General features: G+C 44.4%; 1 protein-coding gene across 1 annotated transcript in view; it reads left to right on the top strand.

Annotated features, from left to right (window-relative positions):
• The first annotated feature begins 12,662 nt into the window (after positions 1 to 12,662).
• CIST1 (colon, intestine and stomach enriched 1) overlaps positions 12,663 to 20,091 on the top strand; it is a 64,960-nt gene continuing 57,531 nt past the window's right edge. The window contains exon 1 of the mRNA XM_069216989.1: positions 12,663 to 12,859. Coding sequence (XP_069073090.1) covers positions 12,796 to 12,859 — 64 coding nt within the window. The 5' untranslated portion in view covers positions 12,663 to 12,795. The remainder of the gene's footprint in view (positions 12,860 to 20,091) is intronic.

Raw genomic sequence — 20,091 nt, 5'->3', positions numbered from 1 at the left:
TAAATTTGGTTCATTAGGCAAAGCAGCCAAGAGATCACGAATCAGACGCAAGAAAGAGTGCGCTCCCAGGAGGAACATTCATTTTCTGCAGAATTCAAAGACTACTACACCAAAAAAGAAAACAGGTATGTTAAGATGATGACATGTTCTCTGCCTTTTTTATATTATTCCGCATAAAACATATGTGGACTTCCACTGGAAGCTTTTATACAAAAAGCCTCAAGCCTTGTCCTGCAAAGTCACTTGATACATCAACATACACCACGATGACAGGGGTTTTACATGTGTGCCCCCTGTGTTAATCAGTGTGGACATCTGTGTGTATCTGGGTGCACCTGTGAATTTGAATCCATCACTGTTAGAATGTATTTGTTTATGTCCTGTTTCGTGTGTGCTTCACAGTGTGTTTCTTTCTATGCTTGTCTGCTCCAATCTGTTTATATCTGACTTTGTGTCTGTATCTGTCCACTGTATAGGGGTGTAGCAAAACTTACAATATTTAAAATCATGATTTAATTATACATTATGTGTGCCAAAAGGCTGTCAGCCTGTCCATCTGCTAATCTGGTAGTCTGTGAGATAAGTTTGACCAAAAGACAACGATGGATTTTCAAAGCAGATGTCCTTGGTACTTTTCTTAGAGACAACCAGGGACTGGTCTTCTTCAGGTGGCTGAGCCCATCTAGTGATGAGATGGAGTCCCCTCATGTGGTATTTGTAGGAGGCTGGCCTGGTTTGTAGTGGTACCAAGGGGTACTTACACTCTGCACCAGGTCCAGTTATCCCTTATTAGTGTAGAAGAGGTGTCTAGCAGCTCAGGCTGATAGAAAAGGGTAGCTTAGCAGAGCAGCTTAGGCTGAACTAGGAGACGTGTGAAGCTCCTACTATACCACTGGTGTCATATGCACAATATCATAAGAAAACACAATACACAGATATACTAAAAATAAAGGTACTTTATTTTTATGACAATATGCCACAAGTATCTCAGTGAGTACCCTCAGTATGAGGATAGCAAATATACACAAGATATATGTACACAATACCAAAATTATGCAGTAATAGCAATAGAAAGCAATGCAAGCAATGTACAGTCACAATAGATTGCAATGAGTGCACATAGGTATAGGGTCAACACAAACCATATACTCCAAAAGTGGAATGCGAATAACATATGGACCCCAAACCTATGTGAGCTTGTAGAGGGTCGCTGGGACTGTAAGAAAACAGTGAGGGTTAGAAAAATAGCCCTCCCCAAGACCCTGAAAAGTGGGTGCAAAGTGCACCTAAGTTCCCCAGAGAGCACAGAAGTCGTGATAGGGGAATTCTGCAAGTAAGACCAACACCAGCAATGCAACAACGATGGATTTCCAGACGAGAGAACCTGTAGAACAAGGGGACCAAGTCCAAGAGTCACACTCAAGTCGTGAGTGGGCAGATGCCCACAAAATGCCTGCTGAGGGTGCAAAGAAGCTGCCACCGGATGGTAGAAGCTGTGGATTCTGCAAGAACGAAGAGGACTAGGAACTTCCCCTTTGGAGGATGGATGTCCCACGTCGTGAAGAAGCTTGCAGAGGTATTTCCGTGCAGAAAGACCGCAAACAAGCCTTGCTAGCTGCAAGGGTCACGGTTAGGGTTTTTGGATGCTGCTGTGGCCCATGAAGGACCAGGATGTCGCCAATTGCGTGAGGAGACAGAGGGGGCACCCAGCAAGACAAGGAGCCCACTAAGAAGCAAGCAGCACCCGCAGAAGTGCCGGAACAGGCACTACGAAGAAGAGTGAACCGGAGCTCACCCGAAGTCACAAAGGAAGGTCCCACAATGCCGGAGGACAACTCAGGAGGTCGTGCACTGCAGGTTAGAGTGTCGGGGACCCAGGCTTGGCTGTGCACAAAGGAAATCCTGGAAGAGTGCACAGGAGCCGGAGCAGCTGCAAATCACGCAGTACCCAGCAATGCAGTCTAGCGTGGGGAGGCAAGGACTTACCTCCACCAAACTTGGACTGAAGAGTCACTGGACTGTGGGAGTCACTTGGACAGAGTTGCTGAGTTCCAGGGACCACGCTCGTCGTGCTGAGAGGGGACCCAGAGGACCGGTGATTCAGTCTTTTGGTGCCTGCGGTTGCAGGGGGAAGATTCCGTCGACCCACAGGAGATTTCTTCGGAGCTTCTAGTGCAGAGAGGAGGCAGACTACCCCCACAGCATGCACCACCAGGAAAGCAGTCGAGAAGGCGGCTGGATCAGCGATACAAGGTTGCAGTAGTCGTCTTTGCTACTTTGTTGCGGTTTTGCAGGCGTCCAGAGCAGTCAGCGGTCGATTCCTTGGCAGAAGATGAAGAGAGAGATGCAGAGGAACTCTGATGAGCTCTTGCATTCATTTTCTAAAGAATTCCCCAAAGCAGAGACCCTAAATAGCCAGAAAAGGAGGTTTGGCTACTTAGGAAGGAGGATAGGCTAGCAACACAGGTAAGAGCCTATCAGAAGGAGTCTCTGACGTCGCCTGCTGGCCCTGGCCACTCAGAGCAGTCCAGTGTGCCAGCAGCACCTCTGTTTCCAAGATGGCAGAGGTCTGGAGCACACTGGAGGAGCTCTGGGCACCTCCCAGGGGAGGTGCAGGTCAGGGGAGTGGTCACTCCCCTTTCCCATGTCCAGTTTCGCACCAGAACAGGGCTGGGGGAATCCCTGAACCGGTGTAGACTGGCTTATGCAGAGATGGGCACCATCTGTGCCCATCAAAGCATTTCCAGAGGCTGGGGGAGGCTACTCCTCCCCAGCCCTGACACCTTTTTCCAAAGGGAGAGGGTGTAACACCCTCTCTCTGAGGAAGTCCTTTGTTCTGCCTTCCTGGGCCAAGCCTGGCTGGACCCCAGGAGGGCAGAAACCTGTCTGAGGGGTTGGCAGCAGCAGCAGCTGCAGTGAAACCCCGGGAAAGGTAGTTTGGCAGTACCCGGGTCTGTGCTAGAGACTCAGGGGATCATGGAATTGTCTCCCCAATGCCAGAATGGCATTGGGGTGACAATTCCATGATCTTAGACATGTTACATGGCCATGTTCGGAGTTACCATTGTGACGCTATACATATGTCGTGACATATGTATAGTGCACGCGTGTAATGGTGTCCCCGCACTCACAAAGTCCGGTGATTTTGCCCTGAACAATGTGGGGGCACCTTGGCTAGTGCCAGGGTGCCCACACACTAAGTAACTTAGCACCCAACCTTTACCAGGTAAAGGTTAGACATATAGGTGACTTATAAGTTACTTAAGTGCAGTGGTAAATGGCTGTGAAATAACGTGGACGTTATTTCACTCAGGCTGCAATGGCAGGCCTGTGTAAGAATTGTCAGAGCTCCCTATGGGTGGCAAAGGAAATGCTGCAGCCCATAGGGATCTCCTGGAACCCCAATACCCTGGGTACCTCAGTACCATATACTAGGGAATTATAAGGGTGTTCCAGTAAGCCAATGTGAATTGGTGAAATTGGTCACTAGCCTGTTAGTGACAATTTGAAAGAAATGAGAGAGCATAACCACTGAGGTTCTGGTTAGCAGAGCCTCAGTGAGACAGTTAGTCATCACACAGGGAACACATACAGGGCACACTTATGAGCACTGGGGCCCTGGGTTACCAGGGTCCCAGTGACACATACAACTAAAACAACACATATACAGTGGAGTATGGGGGTAACATGCCAGCAAGATGGTACTTTCCTACAGTACTGACTAGTCCCATTGATACCAGACTACTAGTTCACCTCAACTGTGACCTCTAGAACCATCATGGTGATTTCATGTGTGGTTTGTAGTTTACTCTTGTTACTGGTAAAACACATTTGTTTTTTCTCTGCACATGTCTTTAGGGAGCTCAGTCAACATGCAGATAGCACAATGCGAATGAGACCCTCTTCAAGAGTGAGTTGTTCTTCACCCTGTGATGCCATAGAGCAAGACATGAAAAACGAAAACAGGTTTGTTATGAATAGTTGGAAAATAGTTATAAGGGGATTCCCTGTACCAATGAGTGTCGCTCAAGCAGGGAATGAACCAATGTAGAGAAAACTACTATATGAGCTACTCGAATACATATGAAGATACCATGATCTTCATAAAAACAACAATAAAGTTAAGGATAATATGACCTAAGTATAATAAGCCAATGATACACATAGGATATCGGACTGCTATATACTTATTATTAGTTACAGATAAAGTAATCCCATTATATGATTTTATATATACTTTTTATTTTTATTTGTCATTCAATAATAATACAATTATAAAAGAATTATTTTTAATTATATACATCATTTAATAAAGAAAACAAAAATATCTAAATCAGACATACCACTCACATACACTAAACACAATAGGTAAGAAAAAAGTCTTATAAACTAATGAAACATAATATCAATGAGGCTAATCCTGAAGATATATTGACATAAATTCTTCTAATACATTATTGATAGTCTAATACATAAAAGGAAAAGATAATGCTAATGTGGTTCTATCTGAGTGGTACCATGAATAGTTGTCTTACTCTGGAACCTGTAGAATGTGTCATGTGCAGCGTTTTAAATATAGCTATTTTTCTAGAGGATATATCTATTTTTCTAGAGGATCAAGGCTCGTCTTAAGTTAAGACGTCTTCTACACAGTGACCTTCTTTGTGCAATGTGAAATGAGTTGGTGGTCTCAGTCTAAATTCAGCAGAGGAAAATTCCATGTAAAAACGCTGGTGAAGTTCACGTGAGACATGCCATCGGGTGAGGGACAACATGGTACACTTATCCTCCGAGACCAAACTATGCAACCACTCAAATTTACCGAGAATGGAATTCTGGAAGCTGGGGGTATCCTAGAACCAATCTGTCTAAAAACCCTTTAAGATCCCCTGGTATTATTGTAGTAATGTCACTTCATCTTTGCACAGTTAATAATTTCAGGGAGTAGTTTCAATGTACATGGCCGTTTCCACCTGAAACTTTACCCACTCATCTCCCTTAGGAACCAACAGTTAGCGCCACTTCAGTTAGCTGCTACCTTCTCCTAAATACCTCTAAAATTCAAGAAGATCAAGTCAGGCATGGAGAGGGTTAATATTCTATATTGGAAATGGTGTAGCAATATACATCTGTCCCTTAAGAAGCTGGAAGGGCAAATTATGTTTAGATCACCAGTCATGACGTTGTTTTGTTCGGCCTTTGGCCACCAGACCTTCTGAGATTTCCTGCTAACCAAAATGGCAGTCCTCTAAACCTACATCCTACCTAGATTTTATCATTGTGAGGTCTTGACCCCTGCTGTGCCTCTCAGAATGCTTATAGACCAGAAATTCAAGCTGGTTTTATTAGAACATAATATGACATATTTGCTCTCATGGGCCCATATACTTATGCCCACCTGACTCAAACAAGAAAGTAAAATACGTAAACAAACTGCTTCCAGACTCTAGGCAATGTGGCATGAAAAATATATTTAATTGACAAAAGCTTAGACAAAATGCTGGGCCATTTAGAACAAAGGCGATCTGCAAGCCTGCACTAAATATAGGCATATTAAAAAGATATGAGCCACAACCTACTCTCATGGCTGCTTTGAAAGGTCGAAACCCTGCCTGCATGCACTTACTAATGCAAAGAGCTGCCTTTTTCCAAGGTACTTGGATTAGTTGATGCAAAAGTATCCACTATAAATAAGGGCAATAGATGATTGACATTTGCTAACAGGCATTATTGCCTCCATTCATGACGCGCCACAATCCTCCATTTTAGCCACTTAACTTCTGGCATTTACAGCTCCTTATAAAAAAAGGTTTAGGGCACCACAGTAAGTGTTTGATGCATCCCAGACTGGCTTGCATGCTTGTTTGGTGAGGTATTCTATCACTTAAATGCCCCAACTAGAAGGACAAGTGTGTCCCTTACTGGACGTTGCCACCACTGTACTAATACGAAGCCCAACCCAGATACAGAAAAATAGGGAGCCAATCACTCCACTACGGAGCTTTGATAGAAAAGCAAACTGCAACAAAATATCAATCCCCATCCGCATTAATGAACTGTAGCCTTCCGCAGGGTCTCCTCTGCCACAGTGCATATTAGGAAACTCTCTTTACCAATCCTCCTTATTCTGCATTACCTACTCCAAATCCTCTATTGTGTAAAGCACTCTGTTACTTTGTATCTGGGTTTCCATTATACAAGTGGTAAACTTACATATGTAGATAGATACAAGGCTTCTGGACAAAAGTGAAAAGCACCTATGAATCTATGGAATTCTTAAGCTGAACATATAAAACCGGCTCTCAATTTGTACAACATGTTGGTAAGTTGGAGTAATAGCAATTTACTGGTATATTAGTATGTGTCCCAGGCTTTTTCAAGACTTGTAGTTTCTTGTGTTAAGGGATTTAACCGAGCAGATTAGCTGGTGACCAGCTGTCCTTTTAATGAACAAGAACAATTGGATCAAAAATTGATAAGTCCTAAGGAATATCAAATTCAAACATTTCAGTTGCCTCCCTTGATACCCCCTGGGGTTAAGACTAGGTTTTACAGCACCCTATTTAGAAATATAGGGCCGGATTACAACTTTGGAGGAGGTGTTAATCTGTCCCAAATGTGACGGATATACCACCAGCCGCATTACGAGTTCCATAGAATATAATGGACTCGTAATACGGCTGGTGGTATATCCGTCACTTTACCGTCACTTTTGGGACGGATTAACACCTCCTCCAAAGTTGTAATCAGGCCCATAGTCTCAGTGATTTATTTGAATCTATTGTCAACCCACCATATCAACAGTGATCAAATGAGAATGTTCCAGGGCCAATATCTTAAATCTGGAATAAATTCAAATAACAGAAAAATAAAAATCTCCAGAGTTCTGTCTTGTTTCCATTACATGTTTGAAGACAAAACCTTCTGTAGATCGATCGTGGCTGACATTATACCTTCTCGCACTAAATTTTTTTGACTCGTAGCATCTATAGAAATAATTTTTAATAGATGCAACATTTAATACCTGCAACATTAATAGGCAACATTTAATGTGTCAAGACCAACCATTTAAGCACATATGCTCACTGAAGAAGCAGGTCCCATATTCAAAGGAAGGTGTGGCTCTCTCACTCGATACGCCTCCTTTGATATGTTATTGGTAGTGAAAGACCTTTAAAAGAATGTGTAAGTGCTAGGGGAAGAAAACAGAGTTGTGCAGAAGAAGGCTCACAGAAGCACAAGATTTTGAAGATAGTAAATTGTGAGGTCCAAAATTTTCTAATGAGATGTGATCCCTCTTGCTGACAATCGTAGTTCCTTTTGTGAATTATTTGCAAGTGCTTTTATGGTAGTTGTGATACACAAATGTGTGCCTAGAGTGTTTTGTTTAGATTGTTTTTGTGATTCAAACTGCTGCCTTTTCATAGCTGTGTATTTCTTTAACTTCTAGGGCACACTCCTGTAGGGTACTTGAAGGATACTTCAAGAACAGCAACACGTTTCTTCCAGATCCAGCCAGTATCAGGTCTCCAACAATTTCCAAGATGTCAGCACAGTTCAGAAGCCCTTTTGATAACTTTCAACCTCAATTGAAGATCAGCTATGAAGATGATTTTCAAAATAAGATTGATATGATCAGGAACAATGCTGCCACATTGATCCAATCCCACTGGCGAGGTTATGCCGCCCGGCAACAACTCTGTAGAGCGTATGATGCTGCAACCGTCATACAAGCTGCCTGGAGAGGCTATATCACCCGAAGAAATCTATCTGGGGAATACCAAGCAGCCACTGCCCCCCAGTTTAACTGTAGAGACAACCAAGCCAGGGATGACCTGCGTGCCCCTGAACTGCGTGCTGCCCAGATAAAAAACGAGTGGCGAGAGTTTTTGCAACAATGGGTATTTAACCAACACACATCTCCCCATGCTTCCCCCTGCAAGTATAATGAATGTAAGTCACCAACTGATCTCTCAGTGAAGAATCTTGCTGCTACCATCATTCAGAAATGGTTCAAAGGTTACAAAACAAGGAAGTCTTTGGAGAAACTGATGCAAGCATCTCCTGTCACACAAACAAACAACAGTGCTCGGCATACCTTGAGGGAACCACCTAGAAATCTCAGATTTGCTGCCAACTCAAGCTCAGATGACTCCTCCAGAAATTATTCATCAGGATCCCTGGATAGTTTTACCAATGGTAGATCGAATTTGTATAAAACTGCGAAGTCTGGGTGTAGTGGTGCCTTCACACGCCAGCCCTCGAGTTCCTTCACTGGTCCCTTCTATGGAAAGAACATCAGGAAACCACAATCCCAAGAACAGCAAATCAGAGAAAATGTCCTTCAGGGTGTAGGGCAAGCACCGGTGTTGACCAACTTTTCATCTGCAGACTCAGCGGAGGAGTCAGAAAAAGATACTGCATGTTGTCAAAACCCTAGTGTTGCCAGACAAGGGCAAACACGGCCCCTATATAGGTTCGAAAAGAGTGAAAAAAAATTAAGTCACAAAATGGGAGCCACTCCCACGACCCAAGTTTATGGAAGCCCCTATATTCATCCCCTGCCTTTGTCTATCCCTTTCTCTTGTCGCAAAGCTATTGCACTGGCCAAGTCTCCTGATCCGAAGCAGGACAAAGGACGAGGGAAGACATTATATAATATTGCCAGAGCTGGACAAGACATCCCCATGTCAAACAAAAGTGACTTTAAACTCTCTGGGCCTGCATACCGCCCTGACGCATTTCGGAGAAGGCTTATGCTTGACTTTCAGTCAAACCAGTCACAAAGACCTAGAGATAGGAGAAAGAACTTATATGAGCATCAACCAAACAAGGATGACAAATACGTACTTGGTAAAGCAGAGAATAAGCCAGCTGTGACTGCTAACAGCCCTCCCTGCTGTAGAAGACACACCATGCCTGAATACTCCTCAAATCCTTCAGGATTCAAGGGGAGATCAACTTTTAGCAACAGCAGACTGAATGAACAGGAGAGGCATTTGCCATACAAACAGGAGCCCGATCGTCCAAAAACGCCGAACACCATCGACATGGGTAATAAACAAACTAACTGTAATTGTTCTCATGGGTGTTCACTTTGCAAAGCAAGAGAGAAATCCAGACCATTGAATGACAACAAACCACACCAGTCTAAACCATTTCTGATGTTCAATCCTGAAACATGCACAGGAAAAGTTACATGTGAGAGTCCTACTGGGAACCCAAAGGACAAAGCTAACGAGACGAAACAATCGATGCGACACAACAGAAGAGAGGACCGAGATGAGCTTTATCCACGCGAAGTAGCGCATAAGCCCCCAGTGCTTCCATACAGCTCCGAAAGTTGCAAGAGAAAAACTGGATGCCGCAATTGCCATGAACCATCACTGGAACTAGGCCAAAATCAATCCAACTCTAGCAGAAGACATGATGGCCAACAGCAGCCGGAGCCAAGCAAGGCCGAGCCACCGATCAGAAAAACTTTCCAGCATGCATTAAATCCAACATTCGAAGAAGGCTTTGGGACCCGGGCAAAAATGAGCAAACAGAACCAAAGGTCACATTGTGCTGGTAGAGAATGCAAAGGAGACCTAGAATCTTGCAACGATATGGAAAAAACAAGCAAGAGGACATCTGCTACTGGATTTACATACACAGGAAGCAAAGGAAGGAGTGATGTGGGAAGCTGTAATACTCATAAGCATGACATCCAGGGACCAGGAATGACACCACATAAAACACGCTCAGATTTGGGGTGTTCTACTTTCAGAGGCCCAAGAGATGCCTCCCCCGGGGCCGACAGTGTCTCCAGTGGCAACACTGAAGCCAATGAAATGACCGACAGGTGGGGGGCATTCAAGACTGGAAATAGGTTCCAAAAAGAACTACACAGATCCTGTCCCACCCAGTCTGCTTGGGAAAGCACAAAGATGCGGATGGCGCTAAAACAGCACCATAAGGCGGCCACCAGAATCCAGGCGCTATATCGAGGCTACAAAGTCAGGCAATATTTGCAAACAGCTGGAACACTGGACAAGTTTGACAACAGGGATGAGGAGCTGAGGAAAAAAGAATCAAAGGATGTCGGTGATGGACAACATTTTTCCATGCACGCCCGGGGGTCCCAGAAAGGAGGGGCTTGCCAGCACCGCAGGGATGAGCACGAGAGCCGGTTCCACTCTGAATCCCAGTGCTATCGTTCTGCCCTGGGAAACGTCAGCGATGGAGGAGACTTGCGCTTTAACCGAAGATCCCGCACATAAAGCGCATTATGATTATGGACAAAGTAGTCCCTCTCCTCCCACAGAGACACTTATCAGCCTGTCCAATTATATTGCAAATAAACTGTCCAAAATTCTTTATTCTAGTCAGCCTCTGATTTTCAATACCTTTGCGCTCCGGAATCAAATATGATGATGATGAGTAGTTTCATAGATGACATATTAATCTGCAGAGTCACAGAGAGTTGTGTCTCTCCTGATACAACGCTAGGCATAGTTGTGAAAATTCACATTTGCAAACCCTGAGAAGTTTTTATTTTAAGTCTTTGAGGCTTTTTGAGTTTTTAGAAGGTTTTCTAAAGATGATACAACGATCTCACAAAGGGAAGTTTTGTGGGGGCGGGGGATCCTACAGAATCCCACGTTTATTGAGAAAATTCCCTTAAACAAAAGTTTCCATTGGAAAATTCTTAAACAAAATAAACAAAAATATATGTATATGTAGGAAATTGTACAAGGAGGTGAAGTTTTCTTCAGCTAAAAATCTTTGGACTTTTCTTGAATTGCAAAGTTTAGATTCAGTCAGTCACAAGATTAAAGAACAGAAATGGCCGAGACACATGCTCACAATGTAGATGCTTTTGAAGAGGGTGAGTGTTGCAACTGATCTGGTTAATATTCATTAGACAACTTATTGTTACTTTGAATTTGCAAACATGGATTGAAGCCGCTAAGACTGCTTCAAGGCGCTTCCTGATTTTCTATTGGTAATTGGGAACAGAACTGCTATTCATGCTGTAGGGGTATCATTACTCCTAGCCAGGAACAATAATTATCCCTTTTCTAAAGCAAACAGTTGGTGGGAGTATTCTTGTGTGCTGCAGTCCCATTTCAAATCTGGACAAGTATGCAAACATCTGAAGCAGGTCCAACTTCAGTCACAGAGAAGTGACAAATAATGGTAGAGCATCCATTATTGAGCTGGGAATTGTTGACACTGGTTACTGTTTAAGTTGAACTTACACTAGAGTGCGGCAATATTAATTCATATTCATTCACAAAAGCCGTGCAAGTGCAATTCATACTAATTACTTGACTTTTGAATGTAAATTCACTTTTTTAATTAGTAAAAATGTGAATTTATTTTCTTAAAGCGATTTCAATGTGAATGATACTCCACAATCCGTCCCCATGCTGTGAAAGTCAGACGTTTACTCTTGCAATGAAGGGTAGGAGTAGAGCCATCGCCAGGGTGGGAATGGGAGGAGTAACACAAAATTGGTGGGGATGTAAGGAAGGGGAGAGTCTAAATCTCTGTCAGAAAGTGCACTCCAGTAATATGAAGATGGTGAGTTGTACATTATCTGCAGTTGTGTGCCCAAGCTGCCTTTGCAAGCTCGTAATTCAGAATTCTAAAAACTTTTCCGAGAGTTCCAGTGGAGACCTGAGACTGATACAGATTTCCATGTGTAGACTTGGGAAAATGTGTGAATTGAAAGAAAATTGGAACTCTTAAACCACGCGACGGAGTAAATATGAGTGCATATGTACTTGTTATTGTTATTTTGGCGCCTTGTCCCCCGAAGATATGTACGCCATATAGGTGTGTACACCATATTAATGAATGTATTCATTCTTAAGGCGCTCGTCATGGCAATGACCTGCGTGGTATCTTAACAGGAAAACACAAATATGACATTGCATTTAAGAAATGTAGCATAACACAAATCTAACTGAACAGGATAGGTTTGTGTCAAATAGATACACTTTAGGAAATCAAAACATAACAATGGCCATAACAGCGATTAAAAAACATAATATTAAAAGGGGAAAAAAGAAAAGAAAAACAAAATGATGAGGTTTTATCAGGGTTCACCATTCAGAGCTCTATGAGGTATTCTCCAGTCGTCTTTAAATGATGTATGTATCTAGTGTCGTAAGGAAGCAGGAGGGCCCCCCTTGCAAAGTACCTGGAGGGGGCCCCTCCCCTGGACCCAGACAGGGGCATGCCGCCCCTGCACAGTGTACTGTGCAGAGAGGGGGCCCTGGAGCTCGTTCCGTCCCAAGGGTGGGGGGACTGCGGGGGCGTTTGTTACACTGGAAGTAGGGCAGGAAGGTGGCATGTGGTTGTGGTGTTACAGGTGGAGACAGACATTCCTTCTCGTCACAGCAGGTTGGGATTTTCCCGCTCTTCCACCAGAAGAGGGCGCCCTGCCCACAAGTGTCCGAACTGATGAGAAGCGCACATTTTAGTAAGGTCAGCAGCAGGTTTGAATGTTCTTGACTTCTAGCAGCAGAGGGCGCTGTGCCCCAATGAGTCGATGCTGCATTAGGGATAAAGCGCACATTCATCCACCGTCAGAAGAAGTTTGGTGTTTCACTCTTCTACACCAGTAGAGGTCGCAGTGCCCCGTCGACAGCACCTTTTAACAGGTGGAAAGCGCGCATTGCTCCAGGTCGCAGCAGCCTGGGGTTGACCTACGCCCACAGCGACGCACGCATCCTCCACTCAAGGATATACCGACGTGGTGTGTCGGTATTCGGCTGCCTTCGAGGCGCTCTGCCGCTTGCCACAATGGCTCCACGGAGGCTGCTAGTCGTGTTGGTCCTTCTGTGCTGCTCACGTGCCAGCGAAGCAGGTAAGCCATGTGTGAGCTGTGTGATTTTAGGAATGTTCTGAAAACTCTGTGCAAAGAGGCTTTGCTGTGACCGAACTCAGTTCCTAGACTTCAGGTGACGTGGATGGTGGCATGCCAGGTGTGGGGACGGTATCATTAACCAACTGTGTGTTAAACGCTCTTCTGGAGAGATCATGCATCGAAGCGCTGTATACTACTGTGAATATGAACAGCTTGCTATTTTTTTAATTTCAAGAAGCCTGTAAAATCTTTGTAATTCATGGAAGCCTGCATTCCCAGGAAGCAACCCGTTTCGTATTTCTTTATTACACTCGGAGTAGGAAGGTCTCTAGTCTCCTGTAATAAGACAGCTGCTCACACTGATAGTTTATTACAGTTACGTTGTGACTTCATAATGCCTGCTGCCAGCAGACACGGTGAAAGGCACGTCACGGAGCTTCAGCTGCAGTTTAAACTATGAAAAGGAAAACTGACTTTTCATTCTGATCTGTTTTTCTAAATTGAACAGTAATTAGCATAGCAAAGAGATTATGGCAACGTTTAATGTTTGCACAAAGTTCATTATTGAAAAGCAATACCCACGCTGCGTGTTTCTACTCATTTTGAGCTAAACCACACTTGAAAAAATCTTATCTACATTAAACTGATTCAATTATGTTTTTGCAGCAATTTTCTAACCACGTTTGGTGTGTTTAAATTTGTACCACATATCCCTCTTTTATACTTCGTGTCTACTACACCTTAATATCACTTTCTTCTGAAGGTGAAGACCAACAGGAAAGGGTTTGTAGAAAAGACGATGGTGTGGCCATGTATTATAAGGAATAAAATACCCACTACTGTTTATTAAAAGGATGTTGAAGGTCACCCAGAGTTCCACGAGCTTACAAAGGAACTTAGCTTTAAGTTTTATTTCTCTGTTTGTCCATGGATTGCGAGGTGACTTGCAATATCTTTATAATGTATGAGAGGATGTACTTTTCCATTATTTCAAAGTCTTCCTGTAATATTCTTACCACTGCTACAACAATGAAAAGACACCGCTAATTTACTGTAGTAACCTTTGACATAACAAAGGCTTTGGCCACAAGACAATGTGAATGTCAGCTCAGTGAGCAAAATTACAAGGTAAACAATGAAAAGGATAATTGCATATTTATTTATTGGATTAATGCAGGGTCACTTCCAGAAGGCTAGAAACTTTTGACACAATCAGAACTACTGCTGCATCTGAAATCGAGAGATTTAACAGAATGGAAAGAGACAGAAACAGAAATGGGAGGAAGGTATATTTCTTCAATGCTGTTCAGAAAACATCGGTTTCAACTGCCTTTGAAACTTTAATGCTATTTTATGTTTCATAGACATCGTTTTTGACACTCTTACAAAGCAAGGGTCCCCTCACTGAGGCAGTACATCAACAGACTCTGGGGGTTATTACAACTTTGGAGGAGGTGTTAAACCGTCCCAAAAGTGACGGTAAAGTGATGGATATACCACTAGCCGTATTACGGGTCCATTATATCCTATGGAACTCGTAATACGGCTGGTGGTATATCTGTCACATTTGGGATGGATTAACACCTCCTCCAAAGTTGTAATAACCCCCTCTGTGTTAAATGACCCACCCAGTTCTGCATCTCGAACAATCACCAAGATTAAACATTCCCGAATACTCCTTTGCTGATGTCTGCGTGGCCTTTGCAACCTACAGTGATGTAATTTACCGGACGGCTCCTTTAATGAAAATGGTGGCCCACTCTGAATTTACTTTTCGTGCTGAGGGGTAATTACCTACACTTTAGAATGTCACTGGAGTGGAGGGGGGGGGGTCTGTCTGACGGTTACCTGCAGTGGACGGAGCTCCTGTTACAATGCCCCGGGTTTTAATGGAAATTGAAGTGCCAATATTCACCTCTTCCATGCAGCAGCCTACCAAGGGTGTCACTGGCCCTGTTGAAAGCAAGGGAAAGGTCCCCTTTGTCTGCTGTTGGAGTTATAAGATATAGCATTCATCAGGGTTCAATGGGCCCCGGTGACACTGCACCTGCTGCACCAATTGGTGCTACACCCCCACTCATATGCATCTCAGAATTGGAGACTCGTGGAGTTACACGAGATCAATAATAAGCTTTATTTCGGCACAAAGCCATAAAGACACAATAAAAGCCATACATACAATAAAATCAGCAATCAAACATTGATAAATACACTGGACCTTAAAAGCCTAGATACAATGAAGCCCTAGTAAAATAAGAGGAAAAGATGACCGGACACACAGAACAGCTCAAGATGCAGCTGACCTGCAGTATAATATAATAGCTTATGCTTAAACAAGACACCTCTGGATTCTCAGAATAATACGGTCCCTGAAGATGGCGATGATGAAACTTGAAGCTCCATCTGGAGCTAATAATCGAACAAGGCTCACTAGGATTCAAGGGACTCAGACATGGCTTCCACTTGCCAAAGGGTTGCTGTTACTCAGGCCCAGCTGGGCTAGGGATCCGCCCCGCCATATTGCCGGCCAACGCCGTCTGCCTTGTTCGCCACATACCCAATAGAAATCTTCTAACGGAGAAGACAGACAAGCGACTTGCATTATATCTCAACATCCTAACAGCCTCTTTATAATTATGAATCCCCAGGGTCCGACACAGCGTAATTAGCCATTTCCTCCTAGGGTTAGTGGATGCTGGGCAGAAGAGCAGCGCATGCTCAATTGATTCTTTAGGGTCACTACACTCTAGACACCCAGCTCCAGCAGGTACTTTAGAATCTGCCCATTCCACAGTAAATGGACCTAACGGCAAAGAGACGAACTGGAACTGCAAATACAGTCTCCTGGCTAGAGGTGGTTCTATTTTATCCAGAAATTCTTCCCAACCATATGAATCTTTGGCATCTAGGAAGGCACCAATCAGTGATCCACTTGTCACCCTGGTGGGCAGTGCAGAATCTTTAAAGTGCCAGAATCTAAGTTTTATCAGATGCTTGGTTTCTGCCCCTGCGTCCCTAGGAGAGGTCCACATGTCCATGAGCCCCATTTCCGTTAGAGTGTCCTTGATGTACCTTGGCCACGGGATGTCCCTGGATCCGGCTTTGGACAGAATTTCCTCTAAGCCTTCACGGCAGGGGGACAACTCTGGGGTAAACCTTATTCTTCTCCAATAAAGTAAGGGGTGTAATCCCACTTTGCTGTTAAGTGGTCTCAGTCCCACATCTAGTCTGAGAGAAAGCAAGGGGGTGCTTGCGTGAAGCTAAATTAACCGTCGCATAAGGCGATTTTCCACTGCTGAAAGCGTCTTCACACCGAGGTGACCCACAATTCTGCCCCATAGCTGACAATCCCCTGGGCCTGGGTGGTGTAAATTTGTAGGGTCGGCTGGATGGGGCGGAACTGAGAGCTCATTAACGGTTTGTTCCAGCTTCAACCTACGCTGCTGGACATGAATATGCCAACCCATAAGCTCAGTCAGCGTTATACCCAAGTATTCAAATGGGTGTACTCACTCTAAAGGAATCCCTGCAAGCCTAGGGTTTGCCCTAGTTGTGTGCCCTGGGTTTAGAATCATAAACTTCCTCTTACACTGAACTCTAACCCTCTATATTTACAGAAACGTTCAAAGGAAGCCAATGGTCTCTGTAATCCCATCGGAGTTTTAGAGAGTAGTAGGGTATCGTTGGCGAACATAAGCGCGGGTACCTTTTTATTATCAAGTTTGGGGGTGTCATTGTCGCGTGATTCAAGGTAGTCAACCAGGCCATTGATATATAATGAGAATAGCGTAGGGGCGAGGACAAACCCCTGCCTGACCCCTCTTTTTACTGGAAGAGGGTCTGTTAACTCACCTGCACTACCACATCTCACCTGAGCATAGGTATCAGTTTGCAGTCTCACCAAGATGTCTAAAGTAACCCGGGACCCCCAACGCTGCCAGGACCTTCCAGAGGGTCACACTGGCAACTAGGTCAAAGGCTGAAAGTAGAACCATGAAAACTATATACAGTCGGCCTTTTCCCAGGGTAACACATTCCCAAAACAGCATTGGGAGCCGAAACACCTGATCTACGGTGCTAAGTGACTCCCTGAACCCTTCTTGCAAAGGAGTTAAGATATCATTAGAAAACATCCAGTCCTGCAGCCTACCCAGTAATACCTTGCTCAATCATTTTTGTGCATCACCAAGAAGGCTAATAGGCCTGTAATTAGTTGGCAAGTCAACCCTTTTTAAAAATAGGAATGATTTCAGCCCCTGCCCACGTAAAAGGAATAGGGCCCCCCCCTTCATATCAGCAGTAAATACTACTGAGAAGTAGGCACTCCATATGCCTGGATCATTTAAAAATAATTGACCGGGTATCATATCGAGGCCAGGGGCCTTATTAGGGACTATCCCTCCAATAGCGCGTTGCAATTCTAGAATAGTAAGCATCCGTGGATCAGTGTCAAGTACGTGATCTTTAATCGGAGGGGCACCAACTACAGAATTAGGGCGCTCTCCCCAGAGCTCACAACAGGGTGCTCTGGTCACCGGAAAATCTTTCGCATCAGTTGGTAATCCCGCCAGGGCCCCACTTTAGTGTGCAACTCAGTCATCGGAGGAAATATTACTCTCTATAGAGCTAGCACCGTCTCGATTTCCAGTTGCAACCAAATTCCAGAAGGAACGACAGTCCTTGGATCTAGCAGCCTCCAAAAGGCCTTCTCATTTCTCTCTCCCCCTTCCTTTTTTGTGTCAAGGAGTACCTTTTATAGCGGTATCTAGTGGCGAGGATCATGGATCTATCTGGCTCCTTAACTACCAAGCTCGCTCTAGCACTTTTACATATATTGTTATATCAAGAGCGTTGACCCCCCCCACCCCCTGCATCGTCATGCTTCCTGGTAGAAAAAAACTATCCCTGAGGTTAGAGAATATCTGGCTATTAATTTGTATGAATGTCCGCAGGGTTTCCTCAGCACCCTCTAGAGCGTCTACTGTTAGCAGGCCCTCCAGCAACCAGACTTTATATCCCTCTAATGAACTCTTGGTTATTTTGCACTCTACACCAGTTGACTCTGCGCCTGTTGCTGGTAACTACCAACCTTCTATCGAAGGCCTCCTCAATTACATTAGTGTTTTGTGTAATATTTAAGCTCAGTGTTTGTACCAGGGCATTATGGTCTCTATCCATGCGTGGAACCACAATCATACAAATTAGTTTGGGCCAAAGTTTAACATCAATCATTATTTAGTCATTAATGCTAGTGTTTTTTACTCTGTTGTATGTGTGCGCTCCACGCCGGTCAGAGTTAGAGCTGCCATTACACGCACGCAACCCTTGGTTCAAGGTGAGATCAGTAATCTGTAAGGCCAACGTGGACCATTTCTTAATGGGTGGGATCCCAGGCTTGGGTATACGCCATACCGCGTCTTCTTCTGCCAGGAGAAACGGATTACCTCTACTATCTTTCTGACAGCTGCTGGAATAGACGACAAGTGGGAGATGAGGATGTCTATCACAGTTGATTCAGATGTAGCGCCCATGGACCTAGAGTAAACATTATAGATGTAATATATCATGTCCCCAGCAACAGTGAGGCTTACGTGTGGTAGGTCAGGTGATTCAACGTGTACCTCCCATATCTTGCAGACAACAGTAGATTTTACCTAAATCCTCAATGCCCCTGCCGGCATACCAAGTCCCTTTGAGGCTGCTGCCTTAAAGAAGCAGACAAACCCATGAAAAAACAAAGGTGACAAGGCCCTGGTTTCCCGGAAACGACAAATATCAAAAGCATTTATAAATTCACACTACTCTAGAAATGGAACCCAGTCCTGCCACATTCCAAAATATTAACTTAGTTTGGCCGGCCGACAAAGAGGAGCTAACTCTGGAAACAGCTCCAGGGAGCTGCAAATCAAGATCTACACTGGGACATTCAACCCTGCCTGAACTAAGGTGGACTACACTTTGCATAGGGCTGGGGGTAGAGATAGTGCGAAGGCCATTGGATAGACCTCAACTATTCAGATTCAAAGAACTAGGGGGTGGGAGGCTGTGGCTTAACTTTTAAGAGTCAGTCCACTCCATCAAGAGATTCAAACCGGTTACATGTAGGGAAATTAACGTAATCATCAGCTTTAGGCTGTAAGTCTGTAAATTGAGCAAGGGGACAAGAAGGCTGAAAGGGCTTCCGGGAAATGGTTATATGCTAGGAAACAGATGGCCTATAAAAATATCCTAAAGGCAGTTGTTTGATGCAACTATTAACCTCATTGTGATTGGAAACCCTACCAGCTAAAGCTAACTGAGCCAGTGCGGGGAACCTAAAGTTGACAACGATACAGTCCCCAGCATGGCCCACCTTATCGGAACCCAACCAAGCAACCCGTCTGGCAAATAAAATATTGCTGGATTGAGTTAGGGAAAAATCTCTATGTTTGGCCAGCCAGTCCACTGTTTTATTAAATAACTAACTTTTTCTATAGTTTCAGGGTGAGCATATAAAGGGCTGAGTTCAGTCCGGAGTGTTTCTGTGATTTTACTCATACAGTCGGAAATTAGTTGCTCTGTCCAAGCTGGTTTGAGTGAGTAAACATCACAGACCGTAGCCTGGCCAGATACCCCTGCCCGCCTGGGTCTCTGTATCACTAGCACACCCACTACAGATGGGTAGACGAGCCATTTTACACTGTTGAGGAGCACAATTGGCTCACTTGGGTTTCCCTGGCCTCTTATTGCGTGATGGAGGGCTACACAGGGGACCAGGGATGAGGGCTGAGTTCTGGGTGGATTCCATTACAGTGAGGCTTTGGGGGGCAATCAACTGAACATCAGAACCAGGTGTGATTGAATTTGGGGTATGTCCCAGGGGTTGCCCTGCCTGAAGTCAGAGGCGATGCTCTGTGAGCTCAAACTTTGTGCTCAGAACACCCAGTGTCCTATGGCGCGTCTTATCGATAGAAGTGCACTTACCTGGAGAGGTGGAATTATACCATTCTGTCCTTACTTAAAAAAAAAACACACTGCTACCAGGAACTTTTGTCTTTATCAATGGGACTCACCCTAATGCACCCTTGTGCCTAAAGGTGGAGGGCAAAGGTCCCAGGGACTTTATCGCCCTCTAAGGGAGCTACCCAACTGTTAGTAATGGTGTGGCCCTCTTCGGAAACCACCCAGGTAGAAGCTTATAGGGTGCACTGGCAACATAACACACTTAAAGCCCAATAAAGACTAACAGGGTA

Source organism: Pleurodeles waltl, chromosome 12 (genome assembly GCF_031143425.1).
Source record: "Pleurodeles waltl isolate 20211129_DDA chromosome 12, aPleWal1.hap1.20221129, whole genome shotgun sequence".
Lineage (NCBI taxonomy): Eukaryota > Metazoa > Chordata > Amphibia > Caudata > Salamandridae > Pleurodeles > Pleurodeles waltl.
This window is presented reverse-complemented; position numbering and strand designations above follow the sequence as displayed.